We start from the raw sequence: 24690 nt of genomic DNA on the forward strand, positions 1-24690 counted from the left end.
AGAAAAAAGCGTCCAAAGGTCAACAATAACCTCAAAACACAAAAAATTTCTAATTATTTTTTGTTGCTTTCAACCTAAAATACAATTAATTATCATTACAGATACAAAATATTCGTATTTTTTAAAATAAATGACCACACTTAAATTTTTTTGTTCAACTCACTTTGATTTCGGTAGTGAGAAATTTCAGCACAAATTTGCCTCTTTTTCTCACTTTTTTTACATTTGTAATAGCTAATTTTTTCACGAACGTGAGTTTTGCTTACCCTCTTGTTGTTTATAATAAGGGAAGAGTGAGAACATAACAGCACTCACGGCGATATGATGTTTATAATAGGGGAGGAGGCGAGAAAGAGAAAACTCACGGTGAGATGCCGTTCATAATTGGGCTGATAATTAGGCCCCTGGTAGCCCAATTTTGGATACGACAACGCCAACCATAATAAGGGTGATTAATTTGCAGTAAGTCTGCTACCGCTTGCTAAATCGACGACAAAGATATTTCTTGTGGTGGTCCACCTCCTGTAGCTGTAATGTTCTTCTTATTTTGAGACATTCTTTCTTTAGTTTTGATTTAAAATGAGTCCATACTCTGTGCCATTCATCTGATGTACGCACACAACTATTTAATTGCTCCGCAACATCCTTCCACACCTCATCAGAAGTGGCATTAGTTTCGCCAAAAAGTCTGACTCTACGAGCTACGTTTGGGTGGGGATTTCAAATTGCTGTTTTGTAGTAATTTTTACCAATATAAGTACTGAAACACCATTACATTCCATACGTAATGGAAAAATTGCAACTGACTCGCGTCGTAATACGGAATCGACCCATAAGAAGTATTTCATTTTGTTGATTTACGATAGGCAATTTAGCTACGAGTAATTTCTCGCAACTTTATGCTCAATAACTGGATAATTTTACTCGATAACGAATGTTGTCATCCCAACTTTGAGTACTCGGGTCGAAACAACTCGATATAGAATCACATAATTAGGCCCCTGCATTTATGAAGTCACGACGACGTCATTTGATGCATCATACAGCATTTACGAAGTCAGCCGGGATGCTATGCGATTTCTTCTTATTGAAGTCTTTGAAAATTCACAAGGCTTTGAAGGTCAAAACACAGGGGCTAAATTCCTAAAAAGAGGCAGAAATCGACTTATGGCGACAATGTTGGATTACAACTACATGGATACAAACAGTGCAATCATGAATATTTCCCTTGGAATTTTCGGCACGGAAAATAATTTTAAAAAGTTAAATTCTTTTAAAACCATTTTTTAAACGTTGAAAACTACTAGAATCACTTAATTATAGAATATTCTAGCCGAATCGAATAAATCATTCCCTTTTTGGATATAAATATGGAAATAAAAATTCAGCTCGATCATGAATGTAAACTCCGGCCTCTCTGCCGTTGCAACTTAAAGGAGAGAGTGGGAAAACTCGCGGGGAGTTGATATTCATGATCGGGCACGAAATGTTTATTCATGATTGCCCTGCACGTCTCACACTAATGTATAGCACTGAACATACTATCTAGTATAGAACGTGAGCTAAAATGAGGAACAGGAGCGCTTAATGTAAAAAAAAGTGTGTCCGTCATTCCGTTGACGGATGTTTCATCGTCAGGGCAGTGGCCAATTACTCTTTCTAGGCGCTCGGTTTGCACTCTCTAATGTAATGGAGTCTCTCCTTGTGTCTTTTTTATAGTTTCTTGTTGGCCCGTAGGCAAACTCTACAAAGAGAACACCCTTTACCTACTTTGCCTAGAAAATCACATTCAAACACAATTTTTTAGTCATTTTATTAAAATTTAAATACTTCGATAAGTATTAAATATAGAATATATTGATGTATATAAAATTAAGATTGTATTTTGAATTTAATTCATTTATATAAAGATATTTTCGAATAAAATACGATAATAGATAATATTATATATATGTAAGTATGATTCTCGAAACACATAAAATAAATACCTTTTCGTAAATATGTATGTATTAATGAAGTCGTATGCAATTTCATTGCGCTCTGTGTTGTTTACTTTCAATAACGATCTACTCTACGTGACAGTAAAGTTGTAGTATTTCACTGTAAGTTCTAAAAACGATTGAATTTCCAATTACATTTTAGGCATAAACCACAAGTTTACGAAACGTGGAGCGGTTCAACAACCCACAGAAATGTTTAAACATCTGTTCGAACTTTAGTTTTCGACATAACCTAAAAGGTTACGTTTTTTTTTTTCAAATTTACTGCAAAAATTGCAAAAAATGTGTGGAAAAATAACATTTTCCCGTCAACATCCCGATATATAGATTTATATAGGATGCATTAACTATGTCTTGGACGACGTATACAGAAATACTTCAATTCCCCCCTGATTTTTTCCGAAGAAGTCTCAGACTTCTTTATTCAAAGGGACCTACTCTGTTTTCTCTATGTCACAGACATCGAGCCCCTACGATAATTAAAAAATGTACCAAGGTTGTAAATATACCTTCACCCCTGGAAAGCATCTCTATTCTCAGCTAAGCTTTCTACGTCGATTCTAAAATCGCTTAGAGTACAAAGAAAATAGAAAAAGATATACAGTTATCATTTTACAAGAACTGCCTACCATATAGTCCACGAAATAACAGCCTCTATATGTGCGATATGCACACAGAAATCACACCATGACCACTGTAACATTCGTTCGATGACTTGTAAATGGAATAACAATAACACAGCAGCATTGGAAGGTACACAGTCCAATGACTCTAATACCAGGTAACTTCAGCAAAGGCTTAAACTGGCTTGGGTACAGTTAGCATGTGAAACGGGTTTTTTTACTTCTCTTTTTCTTCCTTCTCCCACATTGTCATATCTTTTTTCGTTTTTAAGTTATAACACTCTACAATAGTAAGAATGATTACAACGGACCAAAAGTTTTCCCATGGGATTTTTACAACAACACATCAATGTAGTTGTGTATCATCAAATCTAACCTTACTTTCAACTTCCAAGAAAAATACAATGGAACATGGAAAATTGGATCAGAACAGTTTTTTGGCAATGACATGACTTTTTGGTCTTTATCCTACGTTAACCAAAACAGCTATGTGTTGGTATTACATTAGTATGATTCTACTTTTTGAATTGTGGTCCACAACGTAAAAATACTTCGGCTGGACACAACGCATTGCTCGGCCTAAAAGCTAACCTCAAACTTATGTACATATGTTTAAGGTTTTATGGTTAAAAATTAACTTTTTCGTACCGCAACTGAAAACCATGTTATTGGAAATGGCAAGTCATGCAATTGTCTTCAATTATGATACTTTCCAAAAACTAACCTCAAAAAGTTGTCAGTGGAAATATTTGTTTATGATCAAAAGTGTTGCTTGAATGTTTTCTTTATTTTTGGGCACTAAAACTAAAAACCCATTTTATTGGTAATGGCCATCCATGCAGATTTAAAACACGTATATATGTATTTTTAAGGTATTTTTCCAAAACCTGAGGTCAAAAAAATCTTGCCAAGAAAATTACCAACGGGAAAATGTTGGTAATTTCATTAACATTGGTCCATATGTGTACAAAAGCTGCGGCTGTATACAACTTTGAAGCTGCGCCTAAAATTTAACCATAATCTTATGTTTAAGGTTTTATGGCTAAGAAGAAACTTTTTGGTATTGAAACTGAATACCATGTTATTGGAAATGGTCAGCCATAACAGTGGCTTCAAAGATGAGACTTTCCAAAAACCTAACCTCAAAAAGTTGTAGGTTAAAACAAAATAGCCGTCTTTTTGAAACAAAAAACCGCGTTATTGTAATGAAAAACAGAACCATATTATCAGCAATGGGAAAACAATACAATTATTGTTGCACTTTTCAGAACATAACCTCAAAAAGTTGTAGGTCATGACAAAAGTGTCACTTGGCGACTTAGTCCAAACATAGGATATTGAATTTTATGTTTACCCATTTCATTGATAATGGTGATTCATACGGTCTAAAACAAATATCGCAGAGATATGTATTTTTTCAAAACCTAACCTCAAAAAACTACGTCATGGAAAAAAACTATTTCTTTGTTTGTGGTACTACAACTCAGGACAATAACATTCAACTCTTACAACTGATTTTAGTAGAGATTGTGTGGGTTATTGGAAAAAAATAAGAAGTATTTTCTTAGCAACAAAAAAGATATTGCAATCACTTCAAAAAAGTTTAGAAACATCTCTCCTGAAAAAATGAAAAGGGATGCTGGCTATTACAACAGAGAGATCCTCTGAAACTTAAAAAACTCTCTTTTCATTACGCTGAAGCTATTCATGGGGGTTTAAAAGACAATTACAATTATCTTGCCGCTGCTCGCACAAGAGATTCCTTTAAACCCATAAAGGGGTTTTTTCTTTCCATTATGCTAAAGATTTTCACAGGGGATGGGGGATGTGGGAGTTAAGAAAATTCCACATTTTATTTAGCGCTTGTTTCGGTTTCTATTTAGCTGCAGTTATTCAAAATCTATTTATGGTTCTTATTCGAATACCATAAAGATTTCCAAAATAAGAGCAGCAACTTAAGAAACCAATTGGTAGGGGGTGGTTTTAGTAGGCCTTAGCTAATCTGCTACGTAGTACACAAATTTAAAACTAAACATAAACTTACAACAAGAAAATCAAATAATAGTAGTGGCGACAAATTGGATACTAGGATAAAAAGAGTGCAAAACTTTTGCTTATCTCCAGTCTCTTATTGTGGGTGGTACTACTATTATGATAGCCATTTAGGCAATAATACACTTATCATCGGCATTCTTTTTCTTGTTATCTCCATCATAGCTCAAATTTCTAACTGGACGGTTTGGTTGATTATAGGGATTTGGTGGTGGTTGTTGTCTTAGTGGTTCTTGTTGTGGGGCGCTTGAATTGACCGTATTAGATCTTGTTGCAGGTCTAGCAGAAGAAATATTGCCAACATTATCATAAATATTTACACTTGCTGCCGAGCGATTAAGTTCATCTGTTGTATAACGTGAAACTCCAACCATTCCAGTAGTTGTTGAATTAGCATTACTTGTAGATGGACGATTAGTTATTGAATTGGTTGCACCACCACCACCTGACATTGTAGTATTATTGGTAGTACGTGTAGTTAAATGATTTCCAGCGCCTCTGGTATAGGCAGACACATTTCCTGCAGCATTTGTACCGCTACTGCTACTATTAGCCATTGAAGTTGTAGTAATAGTTGTTGTGCCAACGCAACGATCAGTTAAAGTGGCTTCATTAAATGCTGCACCCAAAACCTTTGCTGTTTTCTTAGTCGCACCAGTTGAAGATGGCGGATTATTCATACCAGCTGTAGCTTGGGATGATGTAGGTGTAGCAATTGGTCTTATATTGGCAACAGGTTTTGGCTTATTCCCCATCTCATTGCCTTGTGGTGAATTAATTGTGCTGGTAAAAGTATTCGTGTTTGATTTGATTATATTGTCATTGTCCATAATTTGCTTGAAGATATCATCAAGAAAAGGATTTGTATTGAATGATGTTGGTTGTTGTTTTGATGGTGGATTCTTGTTGTGCGCTGGTTTTGTCATGGAAACTTGTTGGTCATTCTTATTGGGATTTGATGAATCCATCGGAAAATTAAAGATCATTGTTTGCTTAACATTTGTCGATGTGGTTGCTGCTTCTTGGTTATTTTTATTGGGCGCTATTGGTGGTTGTGGTTGTTTTGATTTCTTGGTTGATGACTGTTGTGGTGGATTTGTAGATCCATTACCGACATTTTTCGCGGAGGCTGCTCCTTGATTTTCTGTAAAAGAAATTTTATTTGACGGTATTGGTGGTTGTGGTTGTTTTGATTTTTTGTTTGATGGTTCTTGTCGTGGTTGAGCTAAATTTGAACTGCCATTGGCAGTTTGATCAGTAACAACAGGAGATGATGTAGTTGCCCCCTTCTTTCTATTGGGTGCATTGTTCGTGGGCTTATTTTCTTTTATTTCCACATTGCTGTTGTCCTTTGTTTGTGTTACTGTCGCCTTTAGTGCAGCCTTGGATATCTTTGGGGTGCTTTGTTGGAGATTTTCTAAAAAGAGAAAATCATAAATAAACATTAAGGTCTTTAAATGAATAACTACATCCTCAGCCTTTAAGTTATGGTCAGACTGGTTTGCACTAATCTTGGCCATATCATTTATATCATTGTCCTTTGCGATCGCCGGTTCGTCGCCGTTTCTATCATTAACATTTGGTGTACCAGTAGTTGTCAAAGCATCCACGTCTAAAAAAGTCGCCTTACCGACGATTGCCGCCGGTACGGGTTATGCATATAATGCACCGTAACATTATTCCCTTCATGTTTCCTCCCCATCATAGTTGTTTATTTTAGGGGAACTACCCCGATCCATGTTTGGTCCACGGTGGATCTAAAAACACAAACACCCTTCCAATTCGTTACCCAGGCAGACGCGTCCAGTAGGACAATGTCATCTTCCTTTTCTAGAAAGACTCTTATAGTCTATGAAGAATGCCTTCTTCCCGTCTATAAACACCCGCTTCAGCAATCTATCATGATCCCCTTCAGCTAATCTATCAAGACTCCCTTCTGGTCGCCTATAAATACTCCCTTCTGATCGTTATAAAATACTCCCTTCTGATCGTCTATAAAAGACTTCCATCTGGTCGTCTGTAAATACTTCCTTCAGCTCGACTATAATGACTCCCTTCTGGTCGTCTATAAAGATTGTCTTCTGGTCGTCTACAAAGACCCCCTTCTGGTCGTATGCAAAGACCCCCTTCTGGTCGTCTATAAAGACTCTATTTTAGTCTATAAAGACTCCCTTTTGGTATATAAAGACCTACTTTTAGACTATAAAGACTACCTTCTTATCGTCTAAAAAGACCCCCATCTGGTCGTCTATAAAGACTCCCTTTTGGTTGTCTTATAAAGACTCCATTCTGATCTGACCAATATTGACTTGCTACAAGGACTTTTTTGGTTATCTATAAATACCCCATATGCAGATAACCCTCATAGCTGGAGATATACATTTTTTATGATTAGATCTACGCTGAATTCAAGTTGAACTTACTTTTCTTCATATTTTGTCCCAAATGTGATTTTCCTTCGTTTTTGTTTTTGGGTGAATTTTGATTGTTCTTTTCATCGCCATTGCCATTCGAATCATCTTTCTGATTTTCGGCCTTGTTTTTCTTTTGAAATTTTGGTGGGAGATTTGCACCACCGCGGCGTTGAGCGTTCTTGTTTTCTGTCTTTTTATTGTTGTCATCACCTTGTTTAGCTGATTGTTGATTGAATGCTGTTGTATTATTCGTTCCAGTTTGTTGTGGTAACAATGGTGGAACTAAACCAGGTTTTTGCTGCACCATTTGTTGATTTTGTCCATATAATGGCATAAAGTTTGGTTGCATAAATGGTTGTGGCGGTTGCGGATATTGTGGATACTGTTGTGCAATCGGGCCGCCATGGAAATATGATGTTGGTGGATATTGTGGTCCCTGTGGCATGGCCATAAAACCAGTTTGTTGAAATTGGTAATTTTGAGGTATTGTTGGCCTGGGCATTTGTTGTTGTATTCCTGGGAAATTATTGAAAGGATTTGGTTGGTTATAAACGTGATTTTGTGGTGGAGTAAATGTTGGCATTTGTTGCTGCTGCTGTTGTTGTTGCTTTTCTTTTCCACCAGATGCTGTAATTTTCGTGGTTGTTGGAGATGTTATGTTAGTTTTTGGTACACTTGGCAGGTCATCGAAGAGTGCATCTAAATCATTTTTGGCATTTACTTTGCCGGTTTTTTTGGGTTCTATAATAAAATATTTTTCATAAATTAATTTAATAATAATAAATTAATTAATTGATCCTAATAAAACTTACTTTTTTTCATTGATCGTGATAATTTAGTTTTTGAAACGCCAGATTTCGATGTTGATGGTTTATTGTCATCATCATCATCACTTTTGTCGTCACTGTTATCATCACTGTCTTTATCATTATCCTCTTTACAATCGCTCTCAGCAGCAGATGCCTCATTATTATTGTCATCATCACTATCATCGTCTTCTTCACCATCATCACCAACAACATTTTTATTTTTATTATCTTTCTTAGGCCGACCATTACGACGTTGACGACGTTTATGTTTTGTTATTTTTGTGGTTTTTGACTTTTTATTCTCATTGTGGTTTTGCAATTTCAAGTCTTTTAGCGTATCATTGAGCAAATCTAATGTTGATTCGCTGCTGACTTTTTCTTTACTTATCAAAGGTTTATTTTTAGTATTCCCCTCATTTTTCGATGTTGTTGTTTTGGTGGATGAGTTTGAATCCTGTATGACTGGAGTTTCTGAATTGTTACAATATACCGCTGAAATAGGTACACGCCTATCAAGTTCAGCGATGAATGTTTGATGCCGTTGGCATTCTTTTATAATGTAAGCATAATCGGGATTCAATGACAATGTACGAGCATTTCCAATCAATATAAGTAAAGACTTGGCTCGAGATAGAGTTACATTCAGACGCTATAGGAAAATAATAAACAGAGGGAGAGAGTAAAAAGAGAGTAAATTTGCATATGAATTTAGTTTGAAAATTGTTTCAAGACAAAGTACTACCTCTCTATACTTTCGTATTGGAAACAATCATTTTTCTGGCTGAAGAGTTATTCAAACTACAATCGAATTCGACTTACCCGTTGACTATCCAAAAAGCCCAACGTTGATGTATTCGAACGGACAAATGACACAATAATAATGGCCTTCTCTTTGCCTTGGAAATTCTCCACCGAACCAGTTTCAATTTCATACCATCGACGCAGATTAAGTTCCTCACGTATGCGTAAATATTGTTTCTTATACGGTGAGATGACACCAATATCCGTTTGCTTAATCGGTTTGCCATTTATACCAAAATACATTAAATCCTTGACGTAATGCATTACAACATTTATTTCCTCAGAATTGTGTAGGCTATATGATTGGGAGTCGGAAAAAGATTTACCATTGACATAATGAAATATAATGGGAAAATCTTTGTTGGGTGCCAAATGCCAATGTTTCACCAAAGACACATCATCTGTAAGAAGAAAATACAACACAAATTCGTCAGAACATCAATTTAAAAGAAAACAGGGAACAAATTGATTACTCTACCAGCTGACGGAAAAAATCTGATTTTTTTTTTTTTAAATTGTAAGTTTTTTCTATGTAGCCGGCCTTCGGCCGGGGATTTAAGACTTTCTCATATGGACAGGAGCCAATTTAGGGCACGAAAACAACATTTTTTATACCCTCAGCCTTTAGGCTAAGGAGGGTATATACACTTTGATACGATGAAAATGTGCCTCATCGAAATAATGGTTTTAGACCCCAAGTATGTTTGGACGAAATACGTTTCAGACAATTTGGAGTCGATCTAGCCATGTCCGTCCGTCTGTCTGTCTGTCTGTCTGTCCTGCTGGCTGGAGCGCACGATAACTCTCGAACGGATGAACCGATTCGGTTCAAATTTTGGCTTTCATAATATTTTGCCCAACCTTAGTTTAAGTTCGAAGATGAGCTACATCGGTCCACTCCTTCCGGTACCTCCCCCACAAAAGTTCGAAAATGTTCGGAAAGTTAGTGCGCACGATAACTCTTGAAGGGAGTGACCGATTTGGTCCATGCTTAGTATAGCGTAAACTTTCTACCAGAGTAATATGAGGTTCCAATATGGTTTCTAAAGGTCCACTCCTTCGGGTACCTCCCACACAAAATTTCGGAAAAGTTCAGTTTAGGACCATCTCTCGAATCGCTTTGATTTTTGTTTTAGCAACTTGTATTCACTGCCCTCCATACGACGATACAAGTTTCATCAGGGGCAAGTCCATACTTCCTGAGAAAATAGCATGAAAGTTGCAAAAAAACCCCTATGACACCGTGTGAGGTGGTTGGAGCGCAAGATAACTCTCGAACGGATCTGCCGATTCGGTCCAACATATGGCCTTAGTAATATTATGTCCAAACATAGTTTAAGTTTGAAGATAAGCCATATCGATCCACTCCTTCAGGTACCTCCCCCACAAAAGTTCAAAAATGTTCGGAAAAATTGTTCGTACAGTAACTCTTTAAGGGAGTGGCCGAATTGGTCTATACTTTACACATCCTAATATATCTACCAGATATAGATCAGGTTCGAATATGGACTATATTTGTCCACTTCATCCGGTACCTCCCACATAAAATTTCGGATAAGTTCACTTTAAGACCTAATATCGAATCACTTTGATTTTTGTTGAAGCAACTTGTATTCGCCTCAATTACGATGGTAAAATTTTTTTAGGGGCATACTTCTTGAGTAAACAGCCCGAAGAGTGTAAAAACACCCTATGGCATCATATGTTGTGGCTGGAGACTTCCATAACGGTCAATGTCGATCCATTCCTTTTGATCTTTAATCCTAATCAACATTTTTGTCGGTTCAAATGCCCAACATTTTTAAAACCCCCTAAATACATACGTATTTTGGGAAAAAATTGTTTCAATATACACAGGCTGAGGGTATATCTCCGTCGGCAAAGCCGACTGATACTTTTTTACTTGTTTTTAATTTAAATTGTTTCTTACTTTAACAAGGGAGTTTTCGGAACTTCAGGGCCCATATCTCGGGAAGTATGGACTTCCCCCAACAAACTTTACATTTTTGTAATCATGACGTGAAGATCTACCTGTGGTAAACATTTCAGATTTTCCCGCCAGCTGGTAGAGTATTCTATTTATGCCGAAAACCGAAAGAAAAAACTTACCAATATCTGCCTTGGCCTCCAAGGCATGATTATAGTACATGCCACTATAAAGTTGAACAATAGCCGGATGGGAACGGAAATTCATACGCAAGCGTGTCTGTATGGTACGATCATACTCCCCCGTATCCGTATTAACGCTATAACATTCACGCTTCAAAAGACGATCCATTAGCGAAACGCCCAAATTAAATTCCTCAGCACGTTTTGATTTAACAATGGGCCCCAATTGTTTGTGATCACCGGCAATAATCAGACATGATTTCGGTGTTAAAACTGACGTAATGGGCATCAGTGCTTCCACTTCTGTGGCAGCAGCCACCTCATCAATAAACAAATGTGTATATAATGTACCACCGTTTGAGTTACGACCAAATTTACCCGTTGCCAATTTTGCAACCACCGACATTGTACACACAACAATACGATATTCATGCAATACCTCAATGTCAGGATAGAAATGTACATTCGTATACAAGTTGGAATGTTCCAAGAGTAAATCATCAAAGTTTTCTATGCGAGCCTCTGATGTTTGGGCATATATTCGAACAATGGCACGTTTCATATCCAGTTGGGATAAGGTGCGGCATAAACGTAATGCCACTTCATCACAAGCGGCATTCGATGAGGCTGTTACCAAAATTTTGGTATCGTCTCGTTTTAGTACTTGCAAAATTGCCTCCACTAAAGTTGTCGTTTTGCCCGTACCTGGTGGTCCAAAAATAATATAGGTTGCATCATTTCGTGGGCCTTCGGCTATGTTACGTACTGCTTGATATTGTTCGGGATTATTGGCAATGGATCTGTTGTAAAGAACCAAACTGAAAAAAGAAATGAAAACAATAGTGTGATCAAATATAAATTATGCAGTATATGGTCAATTTTAAAATAAAATCTTTTGGAAAGGGTCTTAAGAACCGAACTTTTCTTTGGAAAGGGTTTTATTAAGAAGCAGCCTTTTCTTTGGAAAGGGTCTTATTAAGAAGCTGGGTTCGCAAACAAACAGTACCTTAACATAAAATCTTTTGGAAAGGGTCTTACGAACCAAACTTTTCTTTGGAAAGGGTTTTATTAAGAAGCAGCCTTTCCTTAGGTGTTGAAGCGAGTTCAACAGTATCGTAAATGGTTCCTTCTCTTACTCCAATTATCGATGACCAAAAGCGCAAGCAGAGCGCCAACGAATACGTTGCAGTATTTTTCCCTTTTTTATTATATAGTTACTTTATTCTAAGTTGTACATTTATCTCTCTCTTTCATCCATGTTTAATTGTTACATAGCCCATGAAGGGCACATGAAACTTCTTGTTTATACATAGTTATATGTAATATCATACACTACATAAAAACAGTTGCAAAATTTTTGAAGAATTTATTTTACCAAATTCTAATATTTAGTCAGTTAAGTTTGAACATTGAAAGTTGGTCAAGGAGATCCAACCTCCAATAAACATTAAAAAACTTCAACTCAGGTCTTTTATTTGGGAAAAGGCTTTAACCCCCCTTGTGCCTCAACTAAAAGGCTTTGGAGCCCAACACTTAGGAAAGGGTCTTATTAAGAAGCAGGGTTCGGAAACAAACAGTACCTTAACAAGGTACCGTACATGTTACACAAACACTAAAATATTCATCATGTTAATGTACACGTATACAAACTTTAAAAATCGATTTTAGCGTTTATGTACGTGTTCCCCAACGAGCATCGAAAAGTTCGTCAAACACACATATTTGGTACCCAACCACGATCGTAATGTAACAACCACGTACCCAACCGAAATGGTTGTGTACATAAGCGCGTACATTAAAAAACCTCGTAGTGTACACCATTAAGTACCATTAGAAAAAAGTGGTGTTCACTCACATTTGTTTGGTTAATAAAGTATGATAAATTATTAAGTTTAATTTATTGGAATAAGTGCAAATAAAATATAATTAAATACACTTTGAATTTTGGGGCAGAGAACTTCCGAGTTATGGCGTGATGAAGTTTCTGCTGAAGACCCTGTAAGGCATCTGAAATTATCGTTGTTAACTGTTGTTTTAGCTTATTTATGAGGATTATTTTCGTAGACCATTTCGATCTTCTAACTCGCTTCCTTCAATGTCCTTTTCGTCCCTTATTTTAAAAACCGGTATACAAATACCACAAGATGGCGTTTTTCAGCTTCGAAATGTTCTGCAAAAATGTCGCTCAGAAAATTTTAGGTACGGCTCTTATTGACAACTATTCGATTTGTCTCGTTTTCATTATCTCTGTACAGATTTTCACCTCCATTTTGTGTCACAGTGATATTAATGAATATTTATCTTTAATTTTGGGTGCCACCGTGTTGCAATGGTATGCATACCCGCCTTGTACTCAGAAGGTGGTGGGTTCGATTCCCGGGCCAGTCAACATCAAAATTTTAAACGGTGGCAAAATGCCCCTCTGTAATGTTGGCGACATTTCCTAAGTATTTGAGCCATGTAAAACTTCTCTACAAAGTGGTGTCTTAAGACACGCCGCACAGTGTTGCCGCTTCCTTGTAAACTTGGACAAAAATAGAAGTTGACCTAGGTCGATGAATTTTTATACAAGTACTTATGCGGGCATAGGAATGAAAAATTCCCATTTTGGTCCATATCGGTTCAGATTTGGATATATCCCCCATATATTTCTCCGATTCTGCTATAACTCAGCCAATTTTAATTGAACCGCCATCAAATTGAATATGCGATATTTGCTTGGGCGTCTGATCAGTTTTACCGATTTTGTTAAAAATCGGTTCATATTTGGATATATAAAACGAAGCAGTCAAATAAAGTGAATTTATCCACTGAGGCAAAACAAGGATTCTTGCTCCTTTCGTACAAATAGTTTATAATGATATGGTTGTGGCTCCGAGAATCGGATTTTATAGGATGTAAACTGTAAACATTTTTTAATTCGAAAGAGATGTCTGTTTCATGTACCAAATAGTCGAAACTGCAATTTTTAGATACACCCCATGAAAGAAGCGAAATTCGTGAGTTTTGTATAACACGTTACTGTTTCAAACAACATAACGGTACTCTATGTATACACATTATATGTATTTTTTTTTTTTTTTTTTCATAAATTGCAAGACTATCGACCACTCTTTAATTCCCTATTCAAAAGTTGTGGAATATGTCAATAACTTCTTTAAAAAATTTCCATGAACATGGGTTTCTTTTTTAAATACATTTTAGTAAATGTCACATACGAAAAATGTTCTATGTTTAACGAGCTATAACTTTATAGTAACACCAAATATCGACAACATCTTTGAGGTTTGTCCTATTTGAAGTGTTCTCAATAAAATAAAACCATAAAATTATAAAAAAGTCAAGAACACATATTTCGATTTTTGTCCACTAAGGCAACACTGTGCGCCGTTCGGACTCGGCGATAAACAGTAGGACCCATATCATTGAGCTAAAGTGAATCGGGGTGCACTCATTAATATGAGAGAAGTCTCTTCAATTTCTTAGGACTATAAAGGCATTATCTAAATTTCATAAATACATATGCAAGAACTGAGTTATTCCATAAACAGAAGGCTCCTATCTAATGTCTAAAATCTTGACAATTTGCAAGAGGGTTGCTATCGGTGATAGACGTATATGTTTTGAATATTTGAACTTTAGGGGTACGAAGAGTATTAAAAATTTTTCAATTTGTATTACGAAAACAAGTGGAGCAGTAATAACAAAATATTCTTTACATACGTTTTACATGTATAACATGTTAAGAGTTATTTTTAATATTTATTTGATCAACGTAAAGAGAAACAGTTGGGAGTAATTGTTTTGAGTATCAACTACATCCTTCACAAATATAATAAATATCTGCGTTTTTATGCTTTCAGAATAAAAATAAATTTTAAATTACAATAATAATTACTTTAGAACGGTGTTTCTGAAGATCCTTCCCAATGGATAAGGTGGATCCTCTAGGGTCTTGTATAGATTTCTTTTTATTAAAAATTACAACAACAAAAATAATTATCTTACCTTATTGTTGATGGTTCCTTTGGCAATAACCTTGCGGGAAATAGAAATTTACTCAAATGCGGTATAACCACGGGCAACAATTCCATTGCACGATACTGGTAACGTAACAGAGTACGTGATGGACGAAATATTACTGTATAGGTACGTTTCAAATCCAACCTCTTGTAACAACGGAAACTGACACGACCCGAGTTGACATCTTCAATGCTACCCAAATAGGTATCACAGGGATTTATGTCATCTTTGTTTTGCAACATTAGCTTAAGAAGTATATCAGAATCGTGTTTGATGTCTTTGCGTGTGGTAATGATTACATCATCAAACACCGATAATACATTTTCAATGTGTATACGTTGTCGGGGACGTAACTGCGGATAATAACGGAAAGGAAAGAGATTTTGATTTAAGAAATTAGTTAGAAATAATTGTTGTGGAACTTATAGTACGGTTACTTTAGAGTTTCTTTGCCGGGTTAACCCACTTCAAGAGGATTTATTTGACGTTTGCGCTATGGAATTGACATTTGAAACCCAAACCCCACTGGGTTAATCCGGTTAAGTGTAACCGGTGTATTACCTTCATATTGTAATTATAACCAAAACCACGTAGTGTAACATTGTGTTGCAATAATCCCAAATATTCCTTGAGGGTATCCATATCTTCAATATGCAATAGGGTGGTTAATGTCTGACCAATTGTTGTTGGCTGGAGGACTTTTTCATTTCGAACATATTCACGAAATTCATTGGAGGTGTTTATAATTTTTTGATAAACAAAATCATCTGTTAGAGCATCACGAATTTCCAGGGGTGGAAAGTAATCGGGTAATTTGAAAAGAGGTTGGAATGTTCTGCAATAAAATATATTGAGAATTATGTATGTATGTATATTTATGTATTAACCAATTATAGGTAAGGATACTTACTTTCTAGATGGCAATTGGTATGGTTTAATTGCAAAGTTGACTTTTGGAAACTCCGCAACACGCTATAAAGTACATAAAAAATTAACCTATGTAGGGGTTAACACCACCAACTTACCATAAAATGATGTTCTTCAATAATTCGTATATTTTTATTACCCGCCAAGTGAAAGATTATCACAATCGGCTGTTCAACAAACATGGTAAATAAATGTGAATCAACATAGAATTTTTCACAATTGTTTTCGGGCATCGGGTAAGGTACACGCATATTATGCACATAAAACATTGAACGAGACTGGACAATAATTATACGTTCAATTATTATATCTTCAGTGTCTGTTTTCAAATTGAAACAAAAATGATGGGAATTTTTACACAACTGATAGTTGACGTTAAATATTGGAGAATCGCTAAAATAAAAAGAAGACAAATGTAATAAAATAAAAAGATTTTAAATACCACACTTACAATCGCGACAACTGTTTCACATATTCAAAATCATTTTCATCATTATGAATTTGTATGTGTTCCTCATAGGCAAGCATTGTGGAGAAATCTTCTTGGCATATAAGACAGCTCATATTAGTGGGAAAATAGTTCGGACGACGTTCTTGCATTTTGGTACCCTCATATTGCAATTCCTGCACCGGAGAACTTTCGTCCACCTCATAAACAACTAACAAAATTAAGTAGATAAAATAAATCTTTAAATTTTTGTTTGAAAGAAAAATATTGTTTTTTTCTTCTTACCTTGCATAGATGTCACCTTTTTATTTTCCACCAAATTATTTAGTATATCTTCGGGTCCAGTAAATGCCTGCAAATCTTCATCGTCGTTAATGCGTCGCTTATCTTGTTCACAGACTTTTCTTTGGCGAAATGAAAATACGGCATCATTGTTAATTTTATAGACATTACTTTTTCTCGGAGTATTGAGAAGGAAATTGCAACGGTGTAACAAGGCGCCAATCTATAGGAATATGTGAATATAGTTAGAAAGAGGCAAGGTAAGGAACATATACGTTTTAACTAGCCGGCAGTAATTTTTTAAATCAGCAAAAGTAAATTGGGCGCCCGTATTTCTTAAACCATATATATGTATATACACTGAATTCATTGGCTTCAATAATGTTAAGCTTTTATAGAATCGCCGAGAAAACAACGTAAGACACAGGATTAATCTGAAATAAAGTACATAACAAATGTCTTCAGCCAAATGAAAGGGTTGCTTCTTAAGACCCTTTCCAATAGAAAGGGTGCTTCTTAAGACCCTTTCCAATAGAAAGGTTGCTTCTTAAGACACTTTCCAATATAAAGAGTGCTTCTTAAGAGTCTTTCCAATACAAAGGGTGCTTCTTAAGATCCTTTTCATTAGAAAAGAAGCTTCGTAAGACCCTTTCCAATAGAAAGGGTGCTTCTTAAGACCCTTTCCAATAGAAAGGGTTCTTCTTAAGACCCTTCCAATGTAAAGGGTGCATCTTAAGACCCTTCCAATACAAATGATGCTTCTTAAGATCCTCTCCAATAGAAAAGGAACTTCGAAAGACCCTTTCCAATAGAAAGGGTACTTCTTAAGACCCTTTTCAATGGAAAGGGTGCTTCTTAAGACACTTTCCAATAGAAAGTGTGCTTCTCATGACCCTTTCCAATAGAAGGTGTGCTTCTTAAGACACTTTCCAATAGAAAAGGAGCTTCGTAAGACCCTTTCCAATAGAAAATGTGCTTAAGACCATTTCCAATAGAAAGTGTGCTTCTTAAGACACTTTCCAATAGAAAAGGAGCTTCGTAAGACCCTTTCCAATAGAAAATGTGCTTAAGACCATTTCCAATAGAAAGTGTGCTTCTTAAGACACTTTCCAATAGAAAAGGAGCTTCGTAAGACCCTTTCCAATAGAAAGGGTGCTACTTAAGACGCTTTCCAATAGAAAGGGTTCTTCTTAAGACCCTTTCCAATGTAAAGGGTGCATCTTAAGACCCTTCCAATACAAATGATGCTTCTTAAGATCCTCTCCAATAGAAAAGGAACTTCGAAAGACCCTTTCCAATAGAAAGGGTACTTCTTAAGACCCTTTTCAATGGAAAGGGTGCTTCTTAAGACACTTTCCAATAGAAAGTGTGCTTCTCATGACCCTTTCCAATAGAAGGTGTGCTTCTTAAGACACTTTCCAATAGAAAAGGAGCTTCGTAAGACCCTTTCCAATAGAAAATGTGCTTAAGACCATTTCCAATAGAAAGTGTGCTTCTTAAGACACTTTCCAATAGAAAAGGAGCTTCGTAAGACCCTTTCCAATAGAAAGGGTGCTTAAGACCATTTCCAATAGAAAGGTTGCTTCTTAAGACCCTTCCCAATGGATATGGTGCTTTTTAAGACCATTTCTTATAGAAAGGGTGCTTCTTAAAACCCTTTCCTATAGAAAGGGTGCTTCTTAAGACCCTTTCCAATAGAAAGGGTGATTCTTAAGATCCTTTCCAATAGAAAGGGTGCTTTTTAAGACCCTTTCCAATATAAAGGGTGCTTTTTAAGACCCTTTCCAATATAAAGGGTGCTTTTTAAGACCCTTTCCAATATAAAGGTTGCTTTTTAAGACCCTTTCCAATATAAAGGGTGCTTTTTAAGACCCTTTCCAATATAAAGGGTGCTTTTTAAGACCATTTCCAATATAAAGGGTGCTTTTTAAGACCCTTTCCAATATAAAGGGTGCTTTTTAAGACCCTTTCCAATATAAAGGTTGCTTTTTAAGGCCCTTTCCAATATAAAGGGTGCTTTTTAAGACCCTTTCCAATATAAAGGGTGCTTTTTAAGACCCTTTCCAATAGAAAGTGTGTTTCTTAAGACCCTTTCCAATAGAAAGTGTGTTTCTTAAGACCCTTTCCAATAGAAAGGTGTTTTTAAAACCCTTTCCAATAGAAAGGGTGCTTTTTAAGACCCTTCCAATAGAAAGTGTGCTTCTTAAGACCCTTTCCAATAGAAAGTGTGCTTCTTAAGACCCTTTCCAATAGAAAGGGAGCTTCTTAAGACCCTTTCCAATAGAAAGGGTGCTTCTTAACCCAGATAAAGGTACTGATCGTTTAAACGCCACAAAAAATGGTTGCAAAAATTGGCGTAAAACTCTGGTTTTTTCGAAGATTTTTGTGGGGTTTTTTGCATTTTGTTATAGTATTGTCTGTTATCTGTCATTTCACGCTTATAACGTTTCATTTGACCTACGCATTTCCACGCAAGTGGCCTAAAACCCAAGCTACTCAAAAAAATCGACTTTTTTGTAATTTTCGACTTTTGATGAAAAATTTAAATATGCGATAAAAATTTAATCATAAATATTAGAATCATATAAAGTCACGGATTTGTTAGGAATATAGTAAGAGTATTTTCTCAATCAAAAACCAAGGGATTGGCATGTACGGATACACCAATATTACCCTCTTAAGTTTTTGGCACTTTTAAAAGAAGGCCCGATTGCAGGAAAACTATACGTTTTAGAGAGAAAAGTTATTTTTTAAAAAATGCTTAAAAAGTCTCGAAGATATAGACAATTTTAAGTTTTCTCTCAAAAAAAATTCTCGGCGCTAAGTGGGTTAAGACTCTTTCCAATAGAAAGGCTGCTTTTTAAGACCCTTTCCAATATAAAGGGTGCTTTTTAAGACCCTTCCAATAGAAAGTGTGCTTTTTAAGACCCTTCCAATAGAAAGTGTGATTTTTAAGACCCTTCCAATAGAAAGTGTGCTTTTTAAGACCCTTTCCAATAGAAATGGTGCTTCTTAAGACCCTTTCCAATAGAAATGGTGCTTCTTAAGACCCTTTCCAATGGAAATGGTGCTTCTTAAGACCCTTTCCAATGAAATGGTGCAGTTATTATTAATCGCATTGTTACAAAAATCCAACAAAAAATCACAATTTTTCGTTTAAATTTTTGGTTTTTAATTTTGTGTGTTTCAATTACAACAACTTTTTTGACAGCTCGCAATACATCAGCTGGGCTGATTGTTCCATGCTCCCACAACTCCATCAATTTTAGTTCTAGTGGCAACACTGTTATGGGTAACATTTTTTTGCAATATCAACAAAAATGATCTCCAAACAGTACTTGACTTGTTGCGCATAAGACAAATTCCCAAAGGGAACAAAGAAAATAAATACATATGCTTATACAAACAAATCGAATCGATCGATATACAATCAATAATACATACATTATCGGTACCACTAACTCCTTGCAGACGTTTCAACAGCTCGGGTGTAATAAATTGACGGAATTCTTTTCGCATATCCGATTTCTTGAATAGAAAATCATTTTGTGGCGTTATTTCCAAACGATGATAGAGCATTAACAAAAAATTTCCTATTAAATTTATTTCTATTACGAAGAAGATAAGAAACAAAATAGCCATTAATAAATAGATTATATACAGATCGTCATAAATATAAGCAGAGAGATATACAATTTATTTTCATTTAACACACAACTTACCCCATTGATCGGGTGGGGGAGCTTTGGTTTTTCGGTTAACATTTCCAGCTTGGCTAGATACAGTTGAGAATTGAGTTGCGGTTGATTCGTCACTCGACATGTTTTATTAATTATTTTTTTTTCTTTTGACTTGTTTAACCAGTAAATAAACAAAAAACTATTTTATTAAATCCGGGAAATATGGGAAAGTCCAAACGAAAGTGTTTTTTTTTGCAATATGCAATTAAATAATATAAACATAAAACGTAGAAGCACAACACGAACCGAGAACCGCTGAGATTTGTTTGCTCCCGCTAACTGTATGGTATGAAATAAACTTGTGCACTGACAAACAAGCAACTGCAACTGGACTTTTTCAATTTCTACTTATTCGTTCGATACACACACAAATTCATAACCTTATATATACACACACTTATCACATCGAAACAAAGCAAAACAAAAATGATTACGCTCGCGGGTCGACACGTAGGTTTTTAAATATAAATTGGGGAAGTACACAAACATGTACATGAAAGTGCTGTTTTAAACGATTTGTCTTACGATTTTTTTGTCTCCTCTTTGCTCATCTTCGTAAATTTCACACACAGGGTTGCATTTTTTTGTAACATGGTACCAAGCAAGGCAAATTGATATAAAGCCTTTACCTAATTAACTGCGTGTTGCGTGTGCGTTCAAAAATACAAAAACAAAATACATGTATTTCAAATTGAAAACAACAACAAATACATGTATTTTGTTTTTGGTTTTTTGAACGCACACGCAACACGCAGTTAATTAGGTAAAGGCTTAAGGTATATGCATGAATTACAACAACTTACAAATTTACAAAAACAACATTGTTGTTATTGAAAATTTAATGTCAAAGACAGGGGATATGAAGATACATTTCCACAAATTAATAGGAGTAGAGCTCCAAAGAAAAACGTCCAAGAGGAAATAAATAGGAGAGTCACAAAAATCAAGTATAGTAAAGTTGCAGCTCCTCAAGATATAACACAGCACGAAGTTGCCACACCAGTCCATCTAACACCGTCAAAACCTGTTTATAAACATGATCGTTTTTCCAAAGTTTCTGAACTTGAAAAAACACTAGCAGTTTTCGCCAATAAAATGTCAGCCATTCTCACCTCACTCAACAGCACTGAAGGACTAGACGTTCTAAATGAATTCCAGCAAAATATCTTACCATCTCCGGCTGCAGATAAAGCAGCTGAAGATAATAACAAGTTTCCTACTTAATATCAAACAGTACAAACTCAATCAAAACCTAATATTACAATATGAATTTATTACAATATAATGTTCAAAGTTTAAATAAAAATAAACAGTTCCTAGATTTTTATCTTAAAAAACTAAAAATCGATATATGTTTTCTGTGTGAAATCTTTAATATAGACGAGAGCCAAAATACATCGTCTATACGTGACTACAATATCATTTCAAAAAAAAGAGAAGACAATTATGGCGGTGTTGCCATTCTCGTCAAAAATAATATTAAACTTAAACGTATTATATTTGAAACTCCGTTGGATATTTTAATATGTCAAACACTGAACTTAACAAACAACCTCACACTTGTCTCGATTTATCTTCCACATTCAGTAAAGAGCGCGACGATAAAATCCGAAATATCAAAACTAGTGTCCTTTTTAGAATCGGTACCAAACACCTTCATTTGCGGCGACTTCAACGCCAGGCACTAAATTTATGGCGACACCTTCGTCTCACAAAGAGGTAAAATCATTAAAGAGATCTTTGAAATGTCCAATTTTCGTTGTATAAACGATGGCAGTTGCACGTTCAAAAAACGCATCACCGACCCACGAGGTTCAGTACTCGACTTATCGTTTACAAACTCCCTCATACCGTTATCATGGAAAGCTCTCAATATTACCATCGGCGGTAGTCATCACTTACCTATAGTTATAAATATTAACTCCATCAACAACACCGGTAAAAAATTCCTAGCAAAGAAAAAACTTCTAAAAAGACTTAGCAATATAAACATTAAAAATAATTTTGAGGATATAAGCAACGCAATTCACTCAGAAATCAAGAAATCAACATATACCATCAAAAACAATGCAAGCCCCAAAGACTGGTGGGACCCATATGTAGAAAAACAATATAGACTTAAAATAGCAGCACAAAAAAGATTTGACCTACTTAGCAACGACACAAACGCGAAAATGTTAATCGATGCCATTAAAAACTTCAGAAATGCAACCAAATATGCAAGGAAACATTCCTTTAAGTGTAGAATAGAAACACTTAACAAACAACCCAGTTCCAAAGCTCTTTTCCAAATCGTTCGCGGCTGTAAAAACAGCCAATCAACAAATTGCAAAAACATGTGGCAATCAGATAACAACAAGAAATTTCTGCTTCATCTCAGGGACCAAGTCCCCCACAACAATGCTTTATCATTTACACGCAGCGACGTAAGTGCACCAATTGATTTTTCATATGAGGAGTTCCTATCTGTTATTAAACAAAAGAAAAAACCGTCGGCAGCAGGTATAGACGGCATCACCTATGAAATGGTAAACCACTTATCTGACAGTGCAAAGCTCAATCTGTTTCAAGCTATGAACGAGTCATGGAAGAAATGTAATATACAAGAAAATTGGCGTAAAATTAAAATCATCCCAATACCAAAACGAGGTAAGGATTTAGAAATGTATACGAATTTCAGGCCTATTTCCCTCATACCAGTTTTTCTCAAAATTATAAACCTTATGGTAAAAGATCGTTTACAAAAATTCCTTGATGAAAGAGACATTCTTCCACAAAACACCTATGCATATAGGAAACACAGATCTGCATCAACGTGTATAAACCAACTACTTTTTACTATAAATCACCACAAAGAAAAAGGAGAAAAGGTTATTATTCTATCACTGGATATTGAAAAAGCATATGACTGTGTAAACATAGAACTGCTTAAAAAAATTCTATATGAGATTGATACGCCACAAGACATAAATGACTGGATTATTAATTTCTTAAGCAAACGAATACTTGTAATGGGCAACGATCAGTTAGAAATATTCAATGGGCTACCTCAAGGAAGCTGCTTGAGCCCCACCCTCTTTAACATCTACACGCTTGGTCTACATGGTATCACAAACTCAAACACATACTTGTTCCAATTCGCAGATGACTTCATCATCGTATCGGCTCATAAAGATTTTGATTCGGCAAACTGTAATCTCCAGCTCAAAGCAAATAGCTTCCACAATCTTTTAACACGTTTAAATCTAAAATACAACACTGACAAGACAGTCGTAATGTATGTTGCAAAAGGGCCAAGAAAAGTACCGTCTATCAGACTACAAGGCAAAACAATCTCTTATGTCAAAATGATAAAATTTTTAGGAAGACATATAAAAAATAGTCTATCATTAAAAGAACACTACGATGAAGTCATGAAGTCCTGCACTCCAACCCTCAACGCATTAAAAATGGTCAACAGTACCAAACATGGTCTTTTTCCAAACATATCCATCAACCTAACAAAATCGTTAGTTATATCAAAAACAGAATACTCTATTTCCTCAATGGCTCACATGCCTACATACTTAAACAGAAAACTTACATCCTTTCAAAACCAGCTACTAAGAAGAAATCTTGGTCTCACTCCTTCAACACCCGTGCATAACATTTACGCATTATCACTTATGCTTCCTCCTCGCCAAAGAAGCCAATACCTTGCTGCAAAGGAACTTATAAAATCCAAAATCTACAATAGAAACTACTACAATTATGTAGCTACCTACCCAACAAATAAGTCAAGCTTTGGTACAATTTACAATAAATTCAAACACATTCTTGATAAAATAGTAATCAATCAGACTGAATATCCAAACGATAAAGTCATATTTATATTAGATCTCTTCAAAACCACAAAAAACTCTGAGTCAAATGAATTCTTCAGAGCAATCACTCAAGAAAAAGTCAAGGAGCTCCAATGCTCTGGATACTCCATCTGGGCCACAGATGCCTCAGTGACAGACAGCAGTACAGGGTGTGCGGCCTGTAATATTTCCACAAACCAAAACTTTGTCTTCAGAATACATTCCAAAACGTCGTCTCTTACAGGAGAGCTTCACGCCATCAACAAGGCCATAGATATAATTTTAGAAGATAATATTAAAAAGGCAACTATTATCACGGATAGCAAAAATGCTTGTCAAATCCTGCAACGTAACACAACAAACAACTATCTCGTAAACAACATTATTGGAAAAATCAACAAGTCTAACATCAATTCACTTATTATTATCTGGACACCATCACACATTGGTATCCCTGCAAATGAAAGGGCTGACTTCTTCGCGAAACAGGCGGCACAAGTTGGAGCAACAATCCAAACTGATATAGCTGTAAAAGATGCGTATGCGCTAATATATCAACACTTGTGGGAAGAATGGGTAACAGAATACAGAGAGATTTCGACAACCAAAGGCACACACTT

The 24690-nt window shown here is 35.7% G+C and overlaps 1 protein-coding gene across 1 annotated transcript in view; it reads right to left on the reverse strand.

Annotated features, from left to right (window-relative positions):
- Positions 1-1857: 1857 nt before the first annotated feature.
- The window catches only part of LOC141387075 (uncharacterized), a 30341-nt gene continuing 7508 nt past the window's right edge, over positions 1858-24690 (reverse strand). Inside the window, exons 2-14 of the mRNA XM_073956211.1 lie at positions 20211-20769; positions 19933-20096; positions 16492-16711; positions 16210-16417; positions 15857-16151; positions 15742-15803; positions 15393-15666; positions 14817-15184; positions 10809-11626; positions 8718-9100; positions 7902-8547; positions 7099-7830; positions 1858-6092 (exon numbers count right to left, since the gene is read on the reverse strand). Coding sequence (XP_073812312.1) covers positions 4786-6092; positions 7099-7830; positions 7902-8547; positions 8718-9100; positions 10809-11626; positions 14817-15184; positions 15393-15666; positions 15742-15803; positions 15857-16151; positions 16210-16417; positions 16492-16711; positions 19933-20096; positions 20211-20310 — 5577 coding nt within the window. The 5' untranslated portion in view covers positions 20311-20769 and the 3' untranslated portion in view covers positions 1858-4785. The remainder of the gene's footprint in view (positions 6093-7098; positions 7831-7901; positions 8548-8717; positions 9101-10808; positions 11627-14816; positions 15185-15392; positions 15667-15741; positions 15804-15856; positions 16152-16209; positions 16418-16491; positions 16712-19932; positions 20097-20210; positions 20770-24690) is intronic.

This window comes from Musca autumnalis, unplaced genomic scaffold, assembly GCF_047663935.1.
Source record: "Musca autumnalis isolate F117 unplaced genomic scaffold, ASM4766393v1 scaffold_5, whole genome shotgun sequence".
Classification (NCBI taxonomy): domain Eukaryota; kingdom Metazoa; phylum Arthropoda; class Insecta; order Diptera; family Muscidae; genus Musca; species Musca autumnalis.